Below are 26842 nucleotides of genomic sequence, written 5' to 3' on the forward strand. Positions count from 1 at the left end.
GGAGGAAAATAGAGGATTTAATAGTATGTGGACAGATTCATTGGCTTTCATCACCAATGCTGCAAAGTTAAATTGCTAAATAATTATAAATAGCCAACTGCAGTGTAGCCACCTTGTAGTAAATCATATTAATGAATGCTCACTGAGACCTATTCGTAATTTTGATAGGCTAATTTAGATTTAATAGGCTGTTACCTTTATTCAAATTTATATCTTTTGGCCAATAATGGCTCTTTTAATAGTAATAGTTGCCAACCCCTGAATTAGACAGTAGCCTTTCTAGGGAGGGGCTTAGCAAAGGATTAGTGTGACTTTAAACAAATTAGGGCTGTACACACACACACACACACACACACACACACACACTTGATAAACAGCCACAGACATGTTTAAGATCACATATTGTAAACATTTCATATCTCCTGGGCTTTATGTACAGTCTTGGCTGGTGTGTTTGCTGATAAAAAGAGTAACCCACTGATTGTGCTCGATAAAAGCCTCACTCTTGACATTTTTTGCAATTACATTCAAAGGAAAGAAAAGCCGCCAGAACCAGTGTTTACCGTCGCAAACATTTGATACCACATTCAGCACTACAATGGCTCATTCACTGTGAAAGCTGGTGTAGAATATGAACAGCAGGATTAAAAACAGTCTGTCAGTGACATTGTAGCTTTATGGATGCTGGCCCAGAAAGCACTATACTTACTGCAGAACGGATGTTTTGACTGCCCTCGGCACCTTTTTCAGTCAACAAAGAGGTTTAATGTGTTTTCTTAAACTCTGTGTGTGTGTGTGTGTGTGTGTGTGTGTGTGTGTGTGTGTGTGTGTGTTGTTCAGATGCAGCAGCCCAGCAGCATCCAGAGGCAGGTGAGGAGGAGGACGAGGAGACCCCGAACTATGAGGAGAAAGCCCAGGAAATCGTTCAGAGTATCCTACAGGAGGTGGTCAACACTGTTGCAGGAGGTGAGAGAGATTGATATAAAAATTTAAAAGCAGTGGCTAATTATTCTTTGAGAGTGTCCTAAAAACACACCTAGCTTTATTTATAAGCACATTTGTATTGCTAACGTAGGACTCATTCACCTATTTTCAAGGGGAAATAAAAGCACAAGCATAAAGAAGGGATTACTTGTACAATCCACCTCAGAGTCAAGTGAGTGTATTTGTCATGGTGCATTAGCAGCTCAATGAACAGCAAGTTCAAGTACTTCAGCCACAACTATCCCCTCTGCTTTCTGTTCAGGGCAGCTCCTATGAGCCGTTTCAGTTTGCTTGTCCTTTGTCTGCCAAACAGGTTATTTGAATTTGCATCCCCCCCCCATACTTGTGCAAATCTGCACCTGCTTTTGTGAGTTCAGTTTTCTTGATGCAAAACTGACCCCTTGCAAATTCAGCCATCCGGCAGAATGTAGCTCAGCAGTAGAATCAGCCACACATTTAATTTATCGTCCCATTATTTGCTAATTTGGTGTTTTAGGGCCCCGACACACCAAGTCAGGCTGTCAATGAGCGTCTGTCACCCTACTTTTTGCATCGTGTCCCACACTGTTGGCACTACTCGACCATTGTCAGCTGTCTTTCGGTCGATTCAGCATGTTGAATCGGTGTCGGAGGCGTCGCAGCCCGTCTGTGAGTGAGATCACTCTGATTAACAGTTCAGCTCAGCCGCAAAAAGGGAAACAGAAGTGAGGAAAGCAAACAAAGGACTAAAGTTCAGAGGGTGTGAGCAAAGCAAATTAGTCATACACGGTAAGATTATTCTTTAGCCATTAAGATCTTTAGCAGAAAGGTTCGTAATTGTTTGTTACTGTTTGCTGGTGCTTGGTAAACATAATTTTGTTCTTTCAGTATTGGGCTGTGTTGTCAACAGGGATGCACGATATTGGTTTTTTTGCAGATATCCGATATGCAACAACTCATTTGACCGATACCGATATTGATATAACTTTAGGTTACAAAGGTAACCCCGGTTCTCTGACAAGATAAGTGACATATCTCACTGTACCATAGTGAGATACCGAGCGAATGTTTGAAAGAGAACCACTTTTTTCCCCACCCAGTTTTAGTGATCATCAAGTGTCTTGTGTAGTAGAACTAGCATCATATTATCTATGCATACTCTTATCCTGCAGATGGAGACATGAAATACAATACTTTTCAGTGTATGTATATTCATTCATTGTGCAAATTAGGAAAAAGCATGTTGGCCGATTCTGATATTTAATTTTAAAGCCAATATAGGCCGATACCGATGACGTGCCGACATCATTGTGCGTCTCTACTTATTGATGTGCTAACTAGTGTCTTGAATCCGTCCCGTTGATCTTCTAGTTTCCCTTTTTGAATGACAAGTACAGACTACCGCCGCCTGCTGGAGTTTTTTCCTCTCACGTAGGCAAAGAACGTATCTATTTGGCCATTGGCTGTAGTCTTTGCGATGTGTTCAAGTGCAGCTTTTGGTTGAGATGCATGCAACATAAGGCGACGCAGCAGTCGACCTTTATTACCACTAGTTCTTTGATATCCGTTGGTGTGTCTGGGTCTTTAAATGCATATGGAAAAAGGAAAGCGGTGTGCTGTCTCTGTATGAGCCCTACCTCAGGTGACAAGTGGACTATGCTCCCAGGCTGGTGCGCATTTGATAGATAGCACGCGCCTCTCTGGGTACAAAATGTGTCTGAAAGGAGATGCAAAAGTCGCTAAACCTGGCCCTCTGCTGAGAAATACTTCCCGGGAAGCTACACTATAATTTTAGGTCGTGTCAAGCTCCCTGAAGTTCCCTTAGATGCTGACAGGAAGAGGCAAAGCACTCTGTCTTTGTGTGCAAAAGTTAAAAGGAGCTTTTATTTTTTCTATGGCCGCCTAAAAAAAGCTTCATTAACTTCTACACACAAAAGAATAGTGCTTTGGCTTTCTCTTTCAAATACTCTTTTACCCTTGAGCAGCAATTTGACAAACAGGCTGTAATGGTCGGGAGGAACATTGAACAGAAGTGCACTCTACTATCCTCTTTTAACCTGAAAGTTCTCTTAGATGCTGTTTGCTAATGTGCCGCTGTCATTTTCTCTCTTTGTACTTGACCAGAACATCATGTCAAACTCCAGATTAAGATCTGACAGTTACATGTTGTCTCGATGTGTCAAAGTGTTTTAAGGGGACCTATTATGCTTTTTTTTGTTGTTGTTGTACATATATAATGTTATGTTTGTAAAGTTTTCCAAAAAATGAGGTGAGAAATACTCTGTTCCAAACTTTCCTTCTACTTCTGAGAGAGGCTGGCGTTAGCTCTTGATGAATTTAATTTTTTGGTCATCTGCTCCAGGCCTAAAAATGAGCATAATGAGTCCCCTTTTAGTATCTTCATGTTGAGACTGGAGATCAATGCGTCGCCTCTGTCTAACTCCTCCCTGCTCCATCATCATTGCAGGGCACTGCTTGGACCCCACAAACCTTTGCTCCGACACCAAGGAGCCTGGCGGCGAAGGGGAGCCGGCAGAGTCGGAGCCGACTGAAGCAGTAACAGAAGGCACTCAGAGCTCCCTGGAGGACGAGGGCACCCTGGGTAGCGACAGCGAGCACGTCCATGCCAACGGCATTCCCGGCACGCCTATTTCTGCCAGCTTCACCCCCTCGCTGCCTGATGACAGGCTGTCTCTCTCGTCCAATGACACTCAGGTGAAGGACGGAGCACAGTTGCTACATTTTGTTATGAGTTGAAGTCAAAGTCAGACGTACTGGTTAAAATAAATAAGAAATATAGCAAATGATTTTTAATTTGTTTCATGTTAATGTGTCATAGATGGCGTTCACCCCTGTTTTCAGATGATTAAATTCTTGTTTATGATGTAACATTGTGACCCTGCTGCACTGTCTGAGAGTCAGAGGAAATGAACAACTTGATTTAATCAAAAGACAAAATAATGAAAAGTCTGTCAACACTTGTACTGTGAAGTCTACTAAATCCAGTCTTTAATTAAGGTGAATATATTTCCTGGAACGTCTTATGCAATCGCCCCTCTTTTCAGCTGTATATGAAGCCTGCAATCATGGTTGATTGCACTCCTCAGTGATCAAGGTTAAACACATCTAATAGACCGGGAGGCTTTTAATCATACCCCTTTTATTATGTTCCGTAAGCTGAGAGTCAGTGAAAGAAGATGTTTCTAGCTGCACACTGATTTCACTGTTTTTGTTTCTCTGTAGGAGTCAGGAGCAGCGCCGGGCCAGCCGCCAGGTGCAAAATTCTCCCACATCCTCCAGAAAGATGCCTTCCTTGTCTTTCGCTCACTTTGCAAGCTGTCAATGAAACCGCTGTCAGATGGACCACCTGATCCCAAGTAAGAGTTCACTTCATGTAGTGTGCAACATCGGGGTTACAGCATTACTTGTGTGGTCACTTTTGCTTAGTGTTGCAGCTAAGTGAGATATTTTATGTGCACAAAAAGTTAGAGATATATACTTAAACACAATGATATAGACTAATTGTGATAAGAGGGTGGGGTAACAGGCTCTAGCCTAGATCATAAATAACTTAAGCCACAAACTTTTTGTCATTTAGATATTTTTTGCTGCAAAAACACACCAATAGTTGAAGGTCATGTTCTACTCTGAAAATTTTACTTTTTATTAAATGTCTGATGAATTATTATTATTTTTAAAAATGTGTTTATTGGTTTTGGAGAGCATACAAGGTGTCTGCAGTTCCTTAAAAAGTCTTAGAATTTCTCAAATTAAAATTTAGTAACACGTTGAAAGTCATTAAATAGTTTTGAATTTGTGGGGTCTTTATTACCACAAAAGATAATTTGTCTAAATATCAGTTTTAAATCTGGTAAAAAAATTATCTTAAAAAGGTCTTAAAAAGCATTAAATTGAAGTGTCTGATACCCGTAGAGACCCTGACATAGCAGGAATAAAAACAAAACATAAAATTTGATTGCAAAAAACTCCTACATGCCTTGTAATATCTTTTAGAAAAAGCTGCTGTGAAATCAGGCATTTTAGGCTCCAACAATCCCCCCAAAATCTCGCCAAATCCTGAAGGCACTGACTTATTGACAAAAGATAAAGAGCTTGTTGCTCCAAGGATGGCTCGGAGCACAAAAGGTTCCCAACACTTTTCAAAAGCTTCTGGAAAAGAATGAAAGATGCTTTTCCAGTATGTGACCAGAAAAAAAATGTGTTAAATCACTGATGATAAACTCACAGCGACACAAACTTATCAGTAAAAAGCTATGTGACTTTTAAATGACTGAATTTTAGATTAGTAATATGCTCTACAGTTTGTCAAGTCCCTGTGAAAACCCCTCTGCTGCCTCTGTTATTCAGTGTGAGTGTGTTGGGTATAAGAATAGACGTGAGTCACGGTTTAAAATGAGGATTGCTCCAGTGATTACGGTAGTGTTTTGATAAATGGTGGTGAGGGAGACAATGAGGCATCGCTCAGCATTTTCTGAATCACTTCCTGGTTTCACAAATCCCTTTTTAACGCTTCCCCTTTTCGGAGCACCAGAGAGGGGAAAATAATCAGATTTTGCCATCATGCAATATTGCCTCTGACCATGCTCTCTGGTTTGCCAAAATAGAGGCATCTGATTGGCTCGTCCTGATAGCAGTGGCTTTTGTGAAACAGGATTTCCTGCATCTGGTTTCTGTGTATAACTCAATTCACACAGTGTGTGTGGGGTGGCTTTGATATGTGTTTGTTTGCTTCTTCATTTATCTAATCTTTTCCATTTTTTTTTTAGGTCAGCTGGTAAAATGTAGGCTGGGTCCTTTCTTGAATAGCATTTGGAAATGAATGTGGTGAAAACGCAGGAGAGCAGTGTGTGTGTGTGTGTGTGTGTGTGTGTGTCTGATGAAAGCCACGTCAATTACCCCAGCACTGATGTGCCATGTCACTGCCAGACAGAAACCTTTTACCCTCCTAACAAGGCTGCTCTGCCTCTTTCACTCTGTGTCTCACGCACATGCACACACACACACACACACACACAGGCTGAAAAGCTGTGTTATTGTTTCCTTAACTATCAGAAGGTACTCTCTGTCTTCATGGTGGATCAGAGGGTACACATATGGTCTCAAGAGGGATTACTGTGTGCCTGTTTCGGGACATCTATGATGATTTATGGGTCAGAATGTACAACACTGTCCTCCAACCAGTGTACAAGTTGGATATTAAATGTGGATACATCTCCTTGACCGGGCCAGAACAGGCATTTGTCAAATCTGACATAATCTCTCTGTGTAGTCGTCACTGTACTCCATTTAATTCAGTCATTGTGGTTCAAAAAATACTTTTAAATTGACTAAAATGAAGTGAGACTCTGGATTTCCATCTTGAGTCCTTACTAGATCATTTGGGCTCAGTTAACACATGTCAGCCTCTACAATGACCCACAAATGGCTAGTTTAGTTGAAGTTGCACCAAAAACAACAAACTGGCGAATTCACAAAAGGATAGCACAGATTTACCATATAATTCCCAAGGAAATGAATCCCTAACTGCGCTGTCAAGCAAATAGCGTCTCAGTGCTCCTGTGCTATTTGCATGTATTTAAATTGAGTAACATGCATACATTTGGTGCAAAATTGGCGCCATTCTGTTAGAGCTGCAACGATTAGTCGATTAATTGATAAGTCGACTGAAAGAAAATGAATTGCCAACTATTTATTAATTGTTTCAGTCATTTTTCAAGCAACAATGTCAAATATTTGCTGGTTCTAGCTTCTTAAATTTGGGAATTTGCTGCTTTTTTGGTCATTTTTGAAAGCTGGTGATGTGTGATGTAGTAAAGGTGTCGTAGTCTTTGAACAAAAGAAGCAATTTTAAGACACTTTGGGCTGTGGGAAATTGTGACTTTTGGAGTTTTAGCATTTTGATTTATTAACTGTGAAAATAATCAGCAGATTAATTGTTAATGAAAATTAGTTGCAGCCCTACTTTATATGGAAGTTTTGCTTAATGCAACAACAATCCAAATCACAAAGATCAGCGCTGACAGCCACATACAGGCACAGTGACACTATATGCACAGGGTGTCTACAGGTCCTTAAAATGTCTTAAATTCAATGTTACTGGCCTTTAAAGTCATTGAATAGTCTTAAATTTGAATTTGTGAGGCTTGAACTACTACAGAGATTTTATCTATTGTCATTTGTCCATTTTTTTAATGTCTTTTTGTGAAAATGAGTGAAGCCTTCCTAGTTTGAAGTCCACATTTCTAATGTTATACATCTTTAAAAAAAAGCTTGTAATACTGTCATTTTACTTCATACTTGCACTCACCTGTTGGCAAAATATAGATCAACTTAACTCACTCTAATAACCATATTCCTACAAAACACTTACCTCTGCACAGGATCACATATAAACTACTTGCATGCAATGCTTACCTGCGATGCTGAAATAAGTAAAACATGATTTGTCCAAAAATCTGTCCTAAATGTGGTTAAAATGTGTCTCGAATGGTCTTTAAAAGCTTTAAATTTAACTGTCTGACACCTGTAGACATCCTGATGCCTCCTCAGAGAGTTGGTGGTAACCGAAGTGTACTGACAGTCTGTGGTATTAAATACAAATGCAGTATCTTCTGTCACAGTTAAATTCGGTAATGTAGTCTTTTATAAAACACTTTGGATTTAGATTTATTTATGCATCCAATTACCATTACTTAATGTATAAATGACAATAATAATCATAGGGTATTTTACTTTTAACAGTTTCTCATAAACTCATGTCATATTTACCAATTACCAGTTTTTTCTGGTTTGTATTTCTTGCTCTATAGACCATTTACCATGAGGATGCAATTGTAATGTTTTAACAGAGGCAGTCCGTTTTGGGGGAAAAATGTCCATATTTTTGGGCACTCGCAAAAGCAGTCGAGACACATTTTCATTGTGCCACATAAATCCTACTTTGTCTGCTCGCCAGAGATGGAAGACATTGCAGTGAAGCAGCCAATCTCAGCATATAAAGTAGCTGAAAGTATGTTTTTTGAGCTCCAGTTTTTCTGTCCTGCTGCTGCAGAGAAAACAGTTCAGACGAGCTGAGGCTCCACACGCAGAGGAGCTTTGATTTAGTTGCCCTAGCGTTTCTTTGATGGCTGTTGAAGATTTTAACTCTCAGATGGAGAAACACAGTGTGATGTGGTCTCAGTGTGCATTACGCTTCTGTTTCTTTGAGGCGTAACTTTTCTTGAAGGACAGATAATTTCCCTATAAGTGCTCGGTTTTAGCGGGAGTTCTTTGTTTTTGTCTCGCTGGGTGTATTGTACGTCTGAAATGTTAATGCTCATCCGATTGGACAATGTGTTCTCAGAGTCTTGAGCAGATGGCTGGAAAAAATCCCTCAAGTTGTTTTATGTAGGAGCCAGCTTTGTTTCCCAAGGGGTTAGGATACACAATACAGTGCAAGAGCTAAAGATACAGACATGGACCTGCGCTTCATGCACAAAAATACACACTGTCAGTCTTTCCTCTGTTACTGTGATTTAATTTCATCAATGTATTATCATGTCCTTCCCTATTGAAATATTCAGACTGACCTCCTCCTGACTTTACACGAATAGTTTTTAACTTCTTCTTCCTCTCTCCGCTTGCCTCAGGTCCCATGAGCTGCGATCGAAGGTCTTGTCCCTCCAGCTGCTCCTGTCCATCCTGCAGAACGCTGGCCCCATTTTCAAGACTAACGAGATGTTCATCAACGCCATCAAGCAGTACCTGTGTGTGGCCCTGTCCAAGAACGGCGTCTCCTCCGTGCCTGAGGTCTTCGAACTCTCGCTCTCCATCTTCCTCACTCTGCTCTCCCACTTCAAGACGCACCTCAAGATGCAAATCGAGGTAACGTATTCACGGCAGCGTCTTGTCTTTATCAAGAACATTTCAGGTTTTGCTGACAGTTTCTCAGACTGACAGTGTGACGGTAAAGAAAGTAATTTCTCTGCTCACAGCCTGAACAGACCTTAACATGATGAAATCATAAGAGACACATTTTTCAGGGTTTCTCAGGCTCCACACCTGACGTACTACTTCTCACCTACTACAGACTATAACTCAACACTTTATGCAGCTGCTTCACAGTAATCAGATATCTCCGCTGGAAAGCTTTTAACGTGATGCAGCGAAGGTCGTCTGCACTACCAAAACACACACTTGCTTTCCGACAACAGTTACCTGCTGCTCTTCAGCAGTGCGCTCTCCATGTGTTCGATTTTTTCTTTTCAGTTTTTTCCACAGCTTTATTTCGATTCATATATGCAGGGAAAACCGGATGAACCAGTTGGCTAATTACAGTGGCTATATTTATATATCCACCCACCACTTCTTGATGGAAACAACAGTTTCACACGTTCTCTGGCAGCTGACAGTCTTTCAGACTCAAGCGGAAAGATTGCAAATATACTAACTGCAACAGATCACAAAATGCAGCACTTTAAAATTGTTCATTTAAGTGTCCACCGAGTTTTGAAGAACACCCCACACTGTGATACCAACAGTCTGACTCCATTTCTCAGTGCAGCAGGCAGCTGACACAAATGATGTATGGGAGATGTGGTTTCTCACGGAGCGCTGTAACATTCTTCCACTTCGGTGCAGTCGAGAGTTGCACTGTGACCTTCTTTCTGCTGCCCACAGTTTATTGTTCTGTTTGAGTTGGTTCAAAGTTTCTAACGCATGACATGACCACCCGCTGTATTTGCCGTGTCCACTGAAGGGAAACTCATGTGGGCTCCCACAGAGTATTGTGTGTTGTGTGTCGGCCATGCAGGCAGCTGATGGTGTTAACACCTCTCCTGACTTTGTCCGCAGGTGTTCTTCAAGGAGATTTTCCTGTATATTCTTGAGACGTCCACAAGCTCCTATGACCACAAGTGGATGGTCATACAAACCCTCACTAGAATATGCGCAGGTTTGGGTCTCTAAATTCTTAATTTTTTTATTTTTCTGATGTTTTGCAGAATACATGTCAGCTAAGTATGTTTATTACCTTATTTTTTATGAGTTTCAGCCAGTTTAAAGGGGACCGATTATGTTCATTTTTCCGTTGTAACATGTTTACATGCTTTATTGTTCAAAAATCACTTTATTTTCCCCATATTGTCTGTGCTGGAGTACCTGTAGTCATCCTCTCTTTAAGTGCCCCTCCTGAAAAAGCCCTGCTTTGATTCTTATCTGATTGGTCAGGTGTTCTGGGTCTTCTCTATCTCTTCGTCGCTGCACCATCTTTGCAGCGAGGAAATGACTGTAACAGAGATAGCGACACTTTTCTACCATGAAAAGTCACTAGTTAAAGCTTCTAAACCGAAATCTTCACAATCACATATGTTCCAGCAGGAATATGATTCAAAATTGGGAAGAAATTAGCAACATTAGCAACCAACTTTACGTTTTTCCCTGACGTTAGCATGTAGCTACATGTAGCCATGTACTTGCAGTCGGGGGAATCACTGTAATGGAGTACAGCAGCACTTTCTGCCATGAAAAATCACCAGTAAAAGCTTCTAACCTGAAATCTTTACAACAGGACATGTTCCAGCAGGAATATGATTCAAAAGCAGGAAGAAATGAATTACACTGGAAACCAAGATTACGTTTTCCCCATTGTTAGCATGTAGCTACATGTAGCAGTGTAAACTATGTAAAGTAAACACTTCCAGTAGTGTGCCTGGAGCAGATGACTATCTAAAAAATTTTTGCCATGAGCTGATGTCAGCTTGTCTAGCCACATTTAAAATGAGCATCTGACATTGAAACATTATTTATACAGTGTATGACAGACAGAAAAGAAAAGCATAATAGGTCCCCTTTGATGGTTATAGGAAACCTCTAGTTATTAACGCTTACATCAGGCTCCATGAAAGCTTTGTACACAGTCTGTGTTTGTCTCATTGATTCGCACTGATGAACTCCATCTGCCTCTCTCAGATGCCCAGAGTGTGGTGGACATCTACGTCAACTATGATTGTGACTTGAATGCTGCTAACATATTTGAGCGGTTGGTCAATGACCTGTCGAAAATCGCGCAGGGTCGCGGAGGCCATGAGCTCGGCACAACACCCCTACAGGTGACATTTTTTTCTTCCATTTTCTTAAAATATTTAGCTTTATTTGATATTCTTTGTTTTTATAAAGGTCAAAGAAGCATTTTGCCTTTACAGTCATTTAAAATACCCTAACATTTTTTGTTTCCCTTTCTAGGAGCTGACCCTGAGAAAGAAAGGCCTTGAATGTCTAGTGTCCATCCTGAAGTGTATGGTCGAATGGAGTAAAGACCAATACGTCAACCCCAACTCTCAGACCAGCCTTGGTAAGACACACTGAATATGAATGTGATTTTTCAAGACTTTCTGGCAGCTATGAAACCCAAACTGAATGTGACAGACATGAACGTTACCTTTCTGTTCATTCTGATTCTACATGATGACTGAATATGTAGTATTTAAACTAATATGTGACAGAATTTATGTTTGTATTTTAGTCTTGATCAATGGAAAGAGAAATTAAACACATGGAATTATCTCTTATTTCTGAACTACCAATCCCATCACTTACTGAAGGATGAATTAATTCATGAAGAGGGTTTGTACAGTGATGCTGTATTCCATATAATTATACCAAGACGTTAACAGAAGTGGTGTGAACCTTTACCTTCACATCTTAAATACAGTTGATACATGCTTTGTTGGCTTTGCCCATAAAACCCCAGACTGCTGTTTTTCCTCAAGAGTCTGTGAGGAGTTGAACTTGTGTTGTGGAGAGTGTGTGTCAGAGATGAAACTGCCAAGGTTATAACTAGACTTTCCCCTGATCGGCCCGGTTTTTGGCAGCAATTCATCATTGAGGTTAACCGGGGTTAGCGATAAAGCTCACATCTATCAGCTCGGTTGCAATCAGTTGTTGGATTGACAGTTGGCATTCATCAGGGGAAGCTACCGCTCAGAGGAGGAAAGCGAGCATTCGTCAGCTCGGCTCCAGCCAGAGGAGGGAGCGAGGTAATGCCCACAGGCCAGCGCAGACAGGCTAATCCAGAAGGTTTAGTCTTAAACAGAGCGATACCTGAAGCCGAGCCGCGATGAAACACCCCGTCTCCAACATACACCGCACATCCTGTGTGTGAGACTGGCCTCTGGGTCTTTTGCACACCGGAGGATTTTTGTTGTTTTCCAAAGGAGGAGCGCAACATAAGGAGCAAGTGCAGCTTAGTGAAACGGCTGGAAAAGATATCCCACAAGCCCCGGGAACTATCCACAGGCTAGCCTCAGGCTAAGCTGTTGAGGCTAACCAGCAGAGGTAGTTGTGTTAACTCGCGGGGACGTTATCTTGCGGAAAATTATGATGAGTCATTAGTTATCTAGCAGGAGCTCACGGGTCAAGATTTAAACGTTGAATGTCAAACTCACCCCGCTGGCTGTTGGGGATTTCAGACTTTTTCTCTTCCTTGTGATAATATTTATGAGTACAGTACATTAAATTTCAGAGTGCATTCTACTATTACAGTACAGTATATCACCTTCACTCTTTCAACTGTCCTTTGTTGTGTCATTTTCTTCCCTTTTTGTATGTCTTCAAAGCAAGAGCAGGTAATACTGGTAGAAACGTACAGAGTATTTGCTAGAACGTGTTGCTGTGATGAGAATCTTTTGTTTTAAACCTGTTGTGTCTGTAGCTTTAGATGACTGGTACTGGTCTTGCATAATAAAACATGTGTTGTTTGTAGGGTTACACACTTACATCCCTTAGATTGTAACCAGAACCATGTATGTATGCAATAATTAAACTAATGGTAGAAACATTTTTTCTGAATTTGATGGGTAAAAATGCTGCTTGACAAACTTATAAATATATTATAAAGTATTTCTCCAGTACACATGTTAAAGGAGCAGTGTGAAGGATTTAGTGGCATCTAGTGGTGAGGATTGCAGATTGCAGCCAGCTGAAACTACGAACTACGTGTGCAAAGCGTGAACTCCTGGTAAGATTTCTGTCAGTGTTCTCTGTTCCGGAGGTTTTTACCGGGAGCCAAAATATCCGCAGTCTCTTTCTCCTCAAAACAAACAAAGTTATTGAAACTGGTAGAAACACTGTAGAAAGCAGTGTCATGTTATAAAGCAGCGTTTTTCTGATGGGGTTAGACTCCTAGGAGACAGGCCACTAGCCCAGAACCTGCTAATGTGTGCTCAACTTTTTTGCCGATAACTTAAGATCCAGGCGTTCAGGAGGTTTTTACTGGTAGCCGAATTATCAGCAAAGGTCTCTTCTTCTCCAAAACAAATGGACCCAGTGATTTAAAGTGGTCAAAACACTGAATAAAGTAGTTCCATGTTAAAAATCTCTGTTTTTCCAATGCTGTTTGGCTCATCGCGGAGAGGCTGCTAACTTTATTGATCAATACAAAAACGCAACTGGCCCTATCTAGAGCCAGTGTTTGGTTTGTCCATTCTGGACTACTGTAGAAACATGGCGATGTAACATGGTGGACTCTGTGGACGAGGAACTGCTCCCTGTGTAGATATAAACAGCTCACTCTTGGCTAATGAAAACATGGTGATTGTTATTTTCAGGCAATTACACACTAAAGAAAACATACTTATTATATTATATTCCATTTCTGCCAATACATCCCCGTAAATCCTACACACTGGACCTTTAAACTTCCATGTCATTTTCTCCTCTTCCCTTTTCGTATTCCCCTGTATACCTACCTACCTACACCTTCCTCTCTCGACGCTAAGACTAAACCTAAGAATGTGGAGTACAGTGCCAGCTCACATTACGGTGACACTGTCGTGAATGTTTTAAAGAGTTTCCGACGGGTAATCAGACGCCTGGCCCTAGCACAGGGTTACAGGGTGGACCCGCTCCAGCAGCAGCAGCAGCAGCAGCGCAGATCCCTGAGCTCATCTCGGGCAGGCTTTAAAAAAAACACTTCTCTTGGCCTCTTAATTCCGGCTGCTTCCTCTTTGACTGCCTGGAGCTTTTTTAGATAACCCACCTTCTGTGAAATCCTCCCCTCATGCCCTGCCTTGCACCTGCTGTGTGTGAATAAGTGTGTGTGTTTTTTTGGAGTTCATGAGGCTGCGGTCTTGCGTGCATGTGAGTAACACCAGCGTGCATACCCTCCCTGCCAACAACAATCATTAATAAGGCCTCAGGGTCATTTTGTTCTCTGTGTTGAAGTTTCCCCTTTCAATTACTGAAGTCTCTCTCCTGCAGTACTAGCTTTAAGTAAGCTCATTTTTTAAGCCCCCAGGCTGAGTTTGTGCCAGCGACAGAGTTTCAATTAAAACCTTTTTTTCGACAGTTTCAGGGGGTACAGTAACAATAGGAATACTTAGTTTATTTCCACTTGTCTGTCGTCCCCTCTGGGTTTTTTAATCTGGTGTTTTTTGCTCTTCAGGTCAGGAGAAACCGTCAGAACAGGAGAGCACAGAGACCAAGGCCCCGGAGACTATAAACCGCTATGGGAGCATTAACTCTCTGGACTCAACGGCCTCGTCTGGCATCGGCAGCTACAGCACCCAGATGTCAGGCACTGACAACCCCGAGCAGTTTGAGGTCCTCAAACAGCAGAAGGAAATCATCGAGCAAGGCATTGACCTGTAAGTTTCACTGAGCACACATTTACCATTTTATCCTGTTGTTTGTGTGATGCTGCATCGGCTACATTATATTCTGCGTCTCTGCATTCTGCTTAGGTTCAACAAGAAACCAAAGAGAGGAATCCAGTACCTTCAAGAGCAAGGCATGCTGGGTACAACCCCAGAGGATCTTGCTCAGTTCTTGCACCAGGAAGAGAGGCTTGATTCGGTAACAGTTCAGCTTATTTTCATTCAATTTTGCAGCTAAAGACAAGTGCTGCTTACAAAACAGAACATGAGAGTGCACAAACTACACAGCTAATCTCAGACAAGGTGAACTGATAACAAGATTATTCCACTTGGGGATGTCAGAGAGTGGGAAGAGCCTGATGATGATCTTGTAGATTGAAACGTTGCCTTGAAAAGAGAAAAAGAGAAATAGGCTATTTATTTGGAGCCTGAGAGTGCGCAGACCTTCTTTTTGACCTGCACAATTGGTCCCTCTTCTGAACTCTGAGAGTGGATCAGATGATTGCACTATTCAACGAAAGCATGTGACAAGTCACTGTGGTTTTAATGGACAATAGACATCATATTCAACTCCAGCACCTTTGTTGTTGTTTGTGGAGTCTTTGTAAAGAAAATAAGCGTCCACCAGCTTCAGTAAAAATCTTGGCAAATAAAATAAACGGCCAGTCCAGTCAAACAGACTCTGCACCTTCTGCCTTTTGCCTCAGCCAGCCAAACCCCACAGAAGCCGCACAGTAATCTAATGTCTGTTCACCAGCAGCGTAAATGTTAATGAGGAGCACACTCGCTTTGATTGGACAGCCTCGAGGGTGTCTGCGCGCAGCGGTAATCAGCATTAAAGAGCGTTCATAACATCTGGTTAGAAACAAGGGCCCTTAGATGCAGTGGCTCTGTGGCAGAGGCAAACAGAGTGAATAAACATGAAAGTCAAACCTGTATTTATGTAATCCACGCTGACTGAAAAGCCAGACAAGTATGTTGCTCTTTTGCCGTGTTGAAGTCAATTTTCTTAGTCTGCTTTTACCTCTTATGACGAGAGAAATGTTAGTTGAAGAGCAACTTATTGCAATTCCAGCGAGAGTGTGGAGCACTCAGTCGGTTCAGACCAAATTGGACACATGGGGTGTAACAGCCCAGCACAGCCTCTCCGTTTTTTTTGGCAGGATTTTCTGTCTTGTTCTAATTTGTATGCTACATTGAAGTATGTTAAAGTAAGACTGACCTCTAACTTTTGCCCTGCCAGACTCAAGTGGGAGAATTCCTCGGGGATAATGACCGTTTCAATAAAGAGGTAATGTATGCCTACGTGGATCAAATGGACTTCCAGGGCAAAGACTTTGTTTCTGCACTACGCATGTTCCTGGAGGGCTTTCGGCTCCCCGGGGAGGCCCAGAAGATTGACCGGCTCATGGAGAAATTTGCAGCGAGATATCTGGAATGCAATCAGGGGTGAGTTTTCATCTCTGGCTGTAAAATCCTTACTATGGAAATAGCTGAATTTGATTTAACATGACCCACATACAACATGCTGCTATTAATATGCATTCTGCCTTTCCCTACCCTCCTCTTCCTCCCCTCAATTCTCCAGGCAAACCCTCTTTGCCAGCGCTGACACCGCATACGTCCTTGCTTACTCAATCATTATGTTGACAACAGACCTTCACAGTCCACAGGTGAGCACTCCACCTCAGCGAGGCGGCAGCCTTTGGGAATGTTCTGACAGCAGTCATTCCCTCCGATATTAGTGCAGCATAAATCACCGGGATTGCATGAGCCGCTTTTGACCCGTATCCTTGTTGTCGTCTGCAAAGGTGAAGAATAAAATGACAAAAGAGCAATACATCAAGATGAACCGCGGCATAAATGACAGCAAAGATCTGCCTGAGGAATATCTCTCTGCCATCTACGACGAGATTGCGGGGAAAAAGATCGCCATGAAGGAGACGAAGGAGCTCACTATGAAATCCAACAAGCAGAGTGAGTTGTGACTGAATGACTCAGCAAAGGAGGAGGAGGAGAAGGAGGAGGAGGTGCAGACTCTCACATCTCAAAGATGTGATTCAATCTGAGGCTATGATTTCGGTTATTATCCAGAGCTGTGTACCTGATGTCTTTGTTAGGCTGCGATGATTAATTGATTAGTTGTCAACTATTAAATCAATTGCCAACAAATTTGATGATCAATAATGAGTTAAAGTGATTGAAAAAAAGTCAGAACTCTGATTCCAGTTATTTAAATGTGAATAGTTTCTGGTTTCTTTACTCCTCTATGACAGTAAACTGGATATCTTTGGGTTGTTGATAAATTTGAGCAAGTCATCTTGGGCTTTGGCAAACACTGATTGACTTGTTTCACCATTTTCTAACTTTTTGTAGATCAAACAACTAATCTAATAATTGAGAAAAAAATCAACAGAGTAATCAGCAAAAAAAAAAATCAATAGTTACAGCACTAGTCTTTGTTGTAATGGTTTTGAATGAGACTTAGCACTGTGAGCAGACAGCACACATGGTGCAAAGACATTGCAAAAACATCTCGAATGGAAGAATTATGTGCAGTGCTGCAACTCTTTTTGAAGCATAATGGAAATATACAATAGACGGTACATTGACTTGTTTGTTTACCATCAGTTGTTCGGTGATAAACACTTATGAGTGGCTTAAAATTTTAATAGGCATGAAGAGGCCTATTGTCACTTTTGTCTCTGTATAATTCAGTCTCCTTTTGACACTCTGCAGAGCTTACTAGATGAAAAGCTGCAGTGTTTTTTTTTTTCTTGTTGACATTGTCTGGTTGCTGTGAAAAGCTCTTATTGCGTGTGACTATGCGTACTTGTGTGTTTGTGCTCAGGTGTGGCCAGCGAGAAGCAGAGGCGTCTTCTGTACAACGTGGAGATGGAGCAGATGGCCAAGACGGCCAAAGCTCTGATGGAGGCCGTCAGCCATGTCCAGGCTCCTTTTACCAGCGCCACACATCTGGAGCACGTCAGGCCCATGTTCAAGGTAGCAGACACACACACACACACGCGCGTCTATGAGTCACATTTTCACACACAATTTGTACACCTCATCTGTCTGTGTTTCCTCAGCTGGCATGGACACCCTTCCTGGCAGCCTTCAGCGTGGGTCTTCAGGACTGCGATGACACCGAGGTGGCCTCACTGTGTCTGGAGGGCATCCGCTGTGCCATCAGGATAGCATGCATCTTCTGCATACAGGTACTGCAGTCTAAACCGGAGGATCAGTGTCTTGCTGTATCTCATACCTGGCAGTATTCTGACACGCTGCCTTCTGTTTTTGTCTCAGTTGGAGAGGGATGCGTATGTGCAGGCGCTGGCGAGGTTCACCCTGCTCACAGCCAGCTCTGGCATCTCAGAAATGAAGCAGAAGAACATTGACACCATAAAGACCCTCATCACTGTGGCCCACACCGATGGCAACTACCTGGGCAACTCCTGGCATGAGGTTTGCAGTTCTTTCACTCACTGTATTCCCCCATATCTCAACTGTCTTACCGCACCTTATCTTCCTTTCCTGATCCAAGCAATGAGCCACAATAGGCCTCAATTCTCAGTGGGTATGTGTTTTTTTCTTTGTTTACGTCAGATCATCATACCTTTATCTGTTATACAGCCATAGCTGTTTGTTGGGTTTAGGGGTATTTTACAGCAACCAGTTGTACTTTGTTATTGGATCTTTCCTGACACCCCTTTTCCCACCAAATCCACATATCTCCCAATCAACCCTTCTTCCATTTAATCCCAATTTTCCCCGTGTCCTCTTCTATTTCTCTTATTTGTGCTTGTTTCTCTAAATATGCCCTCGTCTTATCTCTTCTAGATCATGAAGTGCATCAGTCAGCTGGAGCTGGCTCAGCTGATTGGCACAGGAGTGAAGGCACGCTACATCTCAGGGACGGTGCGCGGCAAAGAGGGCTTCATAACAAGTACAAAGGAGCAGAGCAATGATGAATACCTGGGTCTAGGTCAGCACAAACTCATAGATACATATTGTAAAGCACTGTCACAGCACTTGTGGTTTGCAAGCGGAGCTGTACTTTTAGTAAATCGGTCAAAACCACACTAAATCCTTGATATTGATATTTGCTTTTATATTTTGTAATCCTCTGTGCTTTGCTCTCTAGTTGGAGGGACAGTGGACCGTAAGCAGATCGCCAGCATTCAGGAGTCCATCGGAGAGACCAGCTCGCAGAGTGTGGTGGTGGCTGTGGACAGGTACTGTTTCCATCCACACTGTCAAATGGAACAAATGATTATGTTGGTCATAAATTTTAGTAGAAGCTATGGCAATAGAACAGGACAAAATGTTCCATATGTCTACAAATTTTAAAGCGAATTAAGACAGGAAACACTTCTTATCAGAGGAAAACATTAGATTCAGAGAAACACTGATTGAAAGGCAGGAAGACATTAACTTGTTATGCAGTGGGTGTATGCTGTATGTTTGGAGCAAGCATCTACTTTTCAGATGTAGTTTACATCATCCTCATTTTCTTTTTTTAGGATATTCACCGGCTCCACCAGACTGGATGGTAACGCAATAGGTGAGTCCAGCTGATCCAGCTACATACTTTTATTCTTATTGTTTCAAGGACAGGTACATTCAGGCTGTTTTTATCGTCGTGCATCACTTTGCTGGTACAAAGCACCCTTTCTTTGCTCATTGCCAACGTCTTCTATCTGTTCGTCAGTTGATTTTGTGCGCTGGCTGTGTGCTGTGTCCATGGATGAGCTGGCCTCGCCCACACACCCACGCATGTTCAGCCTGCAAAAAATAGTCGAGATCTCCTACTACAACATGGGCCGCATCAGGCTGCAGTGGTCCAGGATCTGGGAGGTTATCGGAGACCACTTTAACAAGGTGGGTGAGGACTGGTTACTCCAGGGATGGAAATCATGAAACAGAAGCACGGTTTGCAGTGTAGCCCTGTTGTATAGAAAGATACTAAAAATAGTGTCATTGATAATGAGTGAGGAGTCGAGGAGTGACTGAGTGAGCCGCAGAGGACTGTTTACTTCCTCTCCCACCTTCTGTTTTACAGAAGGCTGATTTCAGTCACTGATAAACACAAATTGTTGCCAGAAAAGCTTTCTGTTAGTTTGTTATTCAAGGACACATCTCTCACTGAGGCTCTGCTTCTCACTGAGTCGCTGCAAACTAGATTTAGTCTGTGTAAAATCAAATCCTCAAAATAGTCATTTATTATGTTGGGAAGTGGATTTCAAGGTTTTTTCGTTCCTGCTGCAGGGTGACCTGTGTATCTACAGTAGATGCTTATTATTCAGTTGGAAGGGAGCTGCACTTGACTTGTTAAATTTAAGAAAACGGTGATGTTACTGACACATGTTTTATCTTCGTGCAGGTTGGCTGTAATACAAATGAAGATGTGGCAATTTTCGCGGTGGACTCTCTCAGGCAACTGTCCATGAAATTTTTGGAGAAAGGGGAGCTGGCAAACTTCAGATTCCAGAAAGACTTTCTGAGGCCTTTTGAGCACATCATGAAAAAGAACAGGTAAAGTTGAACACTCACCCACAGAGTGAGCGCTTCTGTTGCTCCTCCCATGTAAGTCTGTGGTGCCGGGTGGTGCAAACACAAGGCCTGCACTGTGTCTTTGAGTAGTTACTATTTCTGGGCTGTTTCTCACATGGCTGCAGACTCGCACTCCCTTCCTCCCCTCAACCTCTGGAGCAGCTCTCTGCTTCCTCTGTTATTCATTCTCTTTCTTCCTCTGTCTCTACTTTCTCTCTTGGAGCAGTGAGTAAGCGTACTGTTCGCTCGGAGAAAAGCAGCAAGCAAACATTTCGCTTGACCCATTTCAGTCTGTTTGCATTACCCTTTCAGTGAATTCATGTAAAAAGCCTTTTTTTTAAAGCCTGAATAAGTCTTGAATGGATTTTTAAAACAGCAATCAGTCATAAATTAGTTTGATTTTGCCGTCGTAATTGTCTGTGTGCAGTGCATCAAAAGGCAAGCGGTTTTGCTGCAGCACACTTTTCATTCATGTGAAAGAGGGAGTAGCAGTGTAAGTATAAATCCACCCACAGATTGAACAGGCTGAGAGCTTCAACAGAGAGGAGAGATGGCAGGCAGCCACATAAACCCTGCAGCGCAGTGTGTCCGTTAGACTTGCTGCCCTCCGCTGTGGTGGTGTGTGCGTGTACAATGCTAAGCGGAGGCAGAGCTCTTCTCTCATTCATAACTACTGAGCAATTAGGAATGCTCTTCACTATGGCAACAGTAAAAACCTGTCGTGGTAAGACTAGCCAGCGCTGGATTAATGATGCTGCCTGAAAATGGCTTATCGAGAGCTTTTAAAGATAATTAACATCAATGAAGAGATGAATTTCCGTCTTTTTAATTGATTGGCTCTCATGCTTCCTACTTTCTTGCCTTCTTTATTATGCTTCTTCATCTGTGGCTCAGCCTTTGACTTCTTCTCACCACTTTCATATTCTCCTCTTCCCTTTAACTCTGTTCCTCCTTCCAATTTACTCCTCTTACCCACTATTTCCTGTCCAGGTCTCCCACCATCAGAGACATGGTGGTGCGCTGTATAGCACAGATGGTTAACTCCCAGGCGGCGAACATCCGCTCAGGCTGGAAGAACATCTTCTCTGTCTTCCACCTGGCTGCTTCTGACCAGGATGAGAGCATTGTAGAGCTGGCCTTCCAGACCACCGGCCATATCGTCAGTAAGTCCAGCACACAGACACCTAAGAAGGATAAGTAATGACTTAAATGACAACCCTCCTAAAATGGTTTTGTTAACCTTGTGGTCATCAGATTTTGGATTTGATCCCTCTCTCTCTCTCTCTCTCTCTCTCTCTCTCTCTCTCTCTCTCTCTCTTCATCATTTGTTTATCTACCTCCACCTACCCTTCTGTTATTCTGCCTTCATCTCTCCCTCTATCCCTCTCCCAGCGAATGTATTTGAAAAGCACTTTGCAGCCACCATCGATTCCTTCCAGGACGCCGTTAAGTGTCTGTCCGAGTTTGCCTGTAATGCCTCCTTCCCAGACACCAGCATGGAAGCCATCCGCCTCATCCGACACTGCGCCAAATACGTCTCAGAGAGGCCACAGGTCAGTGTCAGGCTGTGCTTTACGCTGTACAGTTTATTACTTGCTGTAAATGTGCCATGTGCATAATCCTGAGTGGTTATGAGACAAAATGCATTGACTTAAATGGGACCTATTATGTTCATTTTCAGGTTCATACTTGTATTTTGGTCTCTCTAGAATATGTTTACATGCTTTAATGTTCAAGAAACACTTCGTACTATCCGTGCTGAAACACCTGTATTCACCCTCCATTGTAGACGCTCAGGTTTGGCTTGTTTCTTTAAGCCCACCCCCTGAAAAAAGCACGGTCTGCTCTGATTGGTCAGCGTTTCTAGGTTGAAAAATAGTGAAAAATCACCAATTAAAGGACAATCAGACTGTTCCAGCAAGGATATGATCCAAAAACAGGAAGAAGTTAGCAATATCAGCAACCAAGATAACATATTTCCCCGATGTTAGCGTGTAGCTACATGTAGCAGTGTAGGCTACCTAATGGAAATACTTACAGATGCCTGCCAGGAGCAGATAACCATATAAAGAAATCGGTCACGATCTGACTTCATCTCGCTGCCATAGCAAAAAACAAAGAGTATTCAGAGCTGTCTAAAGCCTGAGGTTTCGTCACAGGGATTACTTTTACATATGTTTACCTCTTTATTTGAAACCATGGCCATGTTTGCTATGAACATCTGACACTGCAACATCATATATGTGTCAGAAAATGAGAAAAAGCATGATAGACTGTGTATATTATAGGTTTGAAGCTACGGCTGTGAAAGAAGAATGTAGCGTTTATTAAACATAATTCATCCAAGCAACACATGTATATGGTCTTATGAACATCTAGAGACAGAGTGTAAGCATGTTGTGCTCAGATCATAAGCTGTTCACGAAAGGATGAATTAATGCAAGTGTGTAGTACTATGTCTAGCCCACGTATGTTAACATCATCCAGTGTGTGTCAACATGTGTCTTGTGCTAATGTTGCTGGTGCAGCTTTTGCATACTCATTTTCTCACCCTTGACATCACAAAGAGGCAGAATGTGCGCATCAATAAAGCATGACATAGAGTGGGTGTGTTTAGTGCAGATCAGGGGCACGTACAGTATGCATGGAAATGTGCATTTATTTAGGAGGGTTAATCCTCTCCCGAGGCAGAGATGGTGAACACGGCTCGTATTTCTCTGGCAGGCCTTCAAAGACTACACCAGTGATGACATGAATGTAGCGCCTGAGGACCGCGTGTGGGTGCGGGGGTGGTTCCCCATTCTCTTCGAGCTCTCCTGCATCATCAACAGGTGTAAGCTGGATGTCAGGACCAGGTAGGCGGGGTTCACCTTTAGCCTGCTATCTGAGACGGTGGGCGTCATTAAAGGCATTAAACTGCATGTTTTAACACCTATTAATTTAGATTTAAGATAAGTGTGAAGGCAGCAGTGAAGGCATGTTACTACACAGACAGTGTTTGCAAGATAGAAAAGACTTTGATGCATGTTGTAAAAAAAAAAAAAAAGGAAAAAAGCAAATGTCAGCTATAGCATCAAGGAAAGGACAAAACTGTGTGTGTGTGCATTTCCCAGAGGGCTGACAGTGATGTTTGAAGTGATGAAGACCTACGGACACACCTTTGAGAAACACTGGTGGCAAGACCTGTTCAGAATTGTCTTCAGGATCTTTGACAACATGAAGCTGCCTGAGCAACAGACTGAGGTACACAACAAGTCTTTCATCCTCAATAGCTGCTTCAGATCCTGTGTTTCACAGCTGGATATCTCAAATATTAAAGGAGCAGTGTGTAAAATTTAGGTGGATTTAGTGGCATCTAGACGTGAGGATTGCAGATTGCAGCCACTGCAACAGTGTTGCCGCTAGCTCAGCAACTGCTAATGTGTGCTCACTTATTTTCTCTTATAACCTAGGGTGATTTCACAAATAGTCTTCTTTAAACAAACCAAACTCATTCCTCTTAAAGTGGTGCAACAGAAAAGGAACTCAGTTTTTTATGTGTTCATATTTTCAGTGCATTTGAAAGAGCACGCTTTCTGGTCCACTTCAGCTCTGATGGGGCCTCAGTCCTCTTTGTCTTCACACTATAACCTGTTTATAATATATACTGATATAGTTTTGTTTTTACTTTGACGTGACACTGCAGTGTGGTTACAAAGGCTTTTATTTTCATCAAAGAAAACATACTTACTATTTTATATTCCATTTCTGCCAGTATATCCCCTTGAATCGTACACACTGGACCTTTAAAATGCAATCCTGAGATGCAGTATTGTCTTGTAGTTTGTGCTCTTATGTTGATGGAAGAAATACTCAACAAGGTTGTGTTGCACCCTCAGAAAGCAGAGTGGATGACCACCACCTGCAACCATGCACTTTACGCCATCTGTGATGTCTTCACCCAATACTTTGAGTCCCTCAGTGACGTCCTGCTGGATGACATTCTGGCTCAGCTCTACTGGTGTGTGCAGCAAGGTGAGCACGCAGCATCCCTTTTTGGTTTTCTGCCATATTTATCCACAGACAAGTATCTTTAAGTGTAATTTGTGTGCAGTGTCCTCTTGTCTTTACGCAGCAACACAGAAAAGAGGAAGACATTTTGCTCTTGAGATTATAGAGGTCGATATAATAAGAGGCATTAGGACAGTTATTGGCATTAGACATGACCTGAGCTCGGCTGAAGTGACAGAGCTTAAAGATGATCTCTGAGCTTTAATGTGCCACATCAATACTGGTCCACCACTTTATAAAAAGACGAAGGTGAAGCAAAGAGTCAATAAACGTTTTTAGTGTTTTTGGGTTGTTTTTTGGATTAAAAAAAGGCTCTTTGCACTTTATACATCAATACATCTTACCTGTTTTTCACTCTGTCTTTTTTAATCTACCCTTCCCTTGACACTCCCTCTTCTGGCCCAACCTTTCCTCCTCCTCCTCCTCGTCATCTGTGTGTATTTAGATAATGAGCAGCTCGCCCGTTCAGGCACCAACTGTCTAGAGAATGTGGTCATCCTGAATGGAGAGAAATTCTCCCCGGAGACCTGGGACAAGACGTGCAACTGCATGCTGGACATCTTCAAGACCACCATCCCACACGCGTAAGCTGCTGTGCTGAACATAAAACCAGCTCCTTGACAAAGCCATGCTCGTACATTTAGATGTTAATAAACCAGCAGTCTTAAACTTAGCAGTGATTCTAATTATAAACGGGGACATTAGTTGCTAAATGACAGTGATAAATGGAAAAACAAAGCAAACAGATATGGACGTATCATCCAACAAAGACTTTAAATAAATTAAGACTTTGTTTAGCTTGATGGATTTCCTGGCTCGGGTAATTTTCTTGCTTGGAAGTTGTTGGTTGTTTGTCATTCTGTCCAAGAATGAATGTGATTTACTGAATAAACTGTTTTTCAGGCTGTTAACATGGAGACCAGCAGGAGCAGAGGGAGAATACTTGACAACACAGAGCCTGTCAGACAAACAGCTGGTGAGGAAAGACGCCATTTTTCTGTTTTGCATGTGAATGAAGAACTGTTTGTTCAAGATTTTCTTTGCCATATTTTTTCAAGTTTATTTCAAAATCTTTTTGGGGACTTTTACTGCCAGGAAACAAAATATTTGCCTCACTTCTTTCACACAGTTTTCATGTCTTATACATGATTTATATGCCTGTACTGTTTCTATAATTTCACATACTGTATATATACATATATATAGGACTTGCTGTAACTCTGCCCACTTCGCCCTCAGGATTCCATCTCCCAGAAGTCAGTGGACATTCAGTCCCGCTCTGACGACCAGCATTCCATCAGCAGTGCTGATAGGGTTGCCATGGAGAACCGTCGGCAGAGTCAGTACAGCTCCACCTCAGGCATGTGTGAGGACGGCTCCAGGAGCAGGACCCCAATAAGTATGCCTGTCGCTTTACTCAAAGACGCACTGCTCGTCTTTTTGTCTGCACGTGTGCTCTGATGAAAGTTTCCCCGTATGTTCCACAGAGGTTCAGGAGCAGCGCCTATTCACTGCTTTACTGATAAAGTGCGTCGTGCAGCTGGAGCTGATCCAGACTATCGATAACATCGTGTTTTTCCCCGCCACCAGTAAGAAGGAAGATGCTGAGAACTTTGCTGCTGCTCAGGTACAAATGCTTTCCTCTAACAAAATAACAGAATCACTGTGCTGTGTGATTAACACCAATAATAATCTGTCATGTTTGTTTTGTTGAAGCGGGATGCCTCGTATGCAGCAGACGTCCCAGTGGAGACCCAGGACCAGGGCATGTATCGCTACTTGACCTCAGAACAGCTCTTCAAGCTGCTGGACTGCCTGCTGGAGTCACACAGCTTCGCCAAGGCTTTCAACTCCAACAACGAGCAGAGGACTTTACTGTGGAAAGCAGGTACGGCAAGAAATCACTGCCTCTAAACTGTGATTAGCACTTAACCTTCGGCTGTGTCGCTTCTTTTGGTAGTTTGGGGTTAATAAGTAGAAGGGCCAAGGCCAAATCCTCTGTGTCACATTGTCAACAAAAGTGAAAATAATTTGTGTATCTGCCACACGATACCACACCCTTCCATCAAGTTTGAGCCGGTGGTTTTTCTGTAATCCGTCTGACTTTATGGAAAATTTAAAATGGCTTTGTGCATCTGTGTGTTTGTGCTCAAGGTTTCAAAGGAAAGTCGAAGCCCAACCTGTTGAAGCAGGAAACCAGCAGCCTGGCGTGTGGCCTGCGCATCCTGTTCCGCATGTACACAGACGAGAGTCGCCAGGACGCCTGGGAGGAGGTCCAAAGACGACTGCTCAAGTAAGGAACAAACATGTGACGCATTCACAGCCACTGCAACTGCTGATCCTTCAGTGGTAGTGGATGGTCAGGGCAGTCACCAAGAGAAAACGTTGGCAGTGTGTGTTTCTGCAGACCTTGGATATGTTACACTTGTATGTTTCATGGCTGTTAGGCACTACTTGTTTTTTGTGAGTCACTGCAGCATTTCCAGCAGTGATGTTGCCACCCAAAGCGTGTATTTTAAGCTAAAACATGATCTTTTCCTCAACATGATCAAGTGTTTTGTGCCTAAACATAACCACACCGATGAAATGTAAAGTTTCAACACATCTCCTGCAGAATAACGTGT

At 42.4% G+C, this 26842-nt stretch overlaps 1 protein-coding gene across 2 annotated transcripts in view; it reads left to right on the forward strand.

The window, feature by feature from the left end:
• Positions 1–26842, forward strand: part of arfgef1 (ADP-ribosylation factor guanine nucleotide-exchange factor 1 (brefeldin A-inhibited)) — a 69233-nt gene that overhangs the window by 35968 nt on the left and 6423 nt on the right. For both annotated transcript variants that reach the window (XM_050056208.1, XM_050056209.1), the window contains 31 exons: positions 841–966; positions 3431–3678; positions 4207–4340; positions 8613–8847; positions 9817–9916; positions 10933–11072; positions 11206–11314; positions 14405–14606; positions 14703–14814; positions 15859–16064; positions 16204–16288; positions 16427–16592; positions 17467–17618; positions 17705–17833; positions 17922–18080; positions 18456–18600; positions 18760–18850; positions 19139–19179; positions 19327–19496; positions 19999–20150; positions 21159–21331; positions 21561–21721; positions 22893–23023; positions 23282–23411; positions 24047–24182; positions 24664–24802; positions 25122–25194; positions 25458–25617; positions 25706–25845; positions 25935–26106; positions 26373–26511. In XM_050056208.1, coding sequence (XP_049912165.1) covers positions 841–966; positions 3431–3678; positions 4207–4340; positions 8613–8847; positions 9817–9916; positions 10933–11072; positions 11206–11314; positions 14405–14606; positions 14703–14814; positions 15859–16064; positions 16204–16288; positions 16427–16592; positions 17467–17618; positions 17705–17833; positions 17922–18080; positions 18456–18600; positions 18760–18850; positions 19139–19179; positions 19327–19496; positions 19999–20150; positions 21159–21331; positions 21561–21721; positions 22893–23023; positions 23282–23411; positions 24047–24182; positions 24664–24802; positions 25122–25194; positions 25458–25617; positions 25706–25845; positions 25935–26106; positions 26373–26511 — 4456 coding nt within the window. The remainder of the gene's footprint in view (positions 1–840; positions 967–3430; positions 3679–4206; positions 4341–8612; positions 8848–9816; positions 9917–10932; positions 11073–11205; positions 11315–14404; positions 14607–14702; positions 14815–15858; positions 16065–16203; positions 16289–16426; positions 16593–17466; positions 17619–17704; positions 17834–17921; positions 18081–18455; positions 18601–18759; positions 18851–19138; positions 19180–19326; positions 19497–19998; positions 20151–21158; positions 21332–21560; positions 21722–22892; positions 23024–23281; positions 23412–24046; positions 24183–24663; positions 24803–25121; positions 25195–25457; positions 25618–25705; positions 25846–25934; positions 26107–26372; positions 26512–26842) is intronic.

This window comes from Epinephelus moara, chromosome 11 (assembly GCF_006386435.1).
Source record: "Epinephelus moara isolate mb chromosome 11, YSFRI_EMoa_1.0, whole genome shotgun sequence".
Lineage (NCBI taxonomy): Eukaryota > Metazoa > Chordata > Actinopteri > Perciformes > Serranidae > Epinephelus > Epinephelus moara.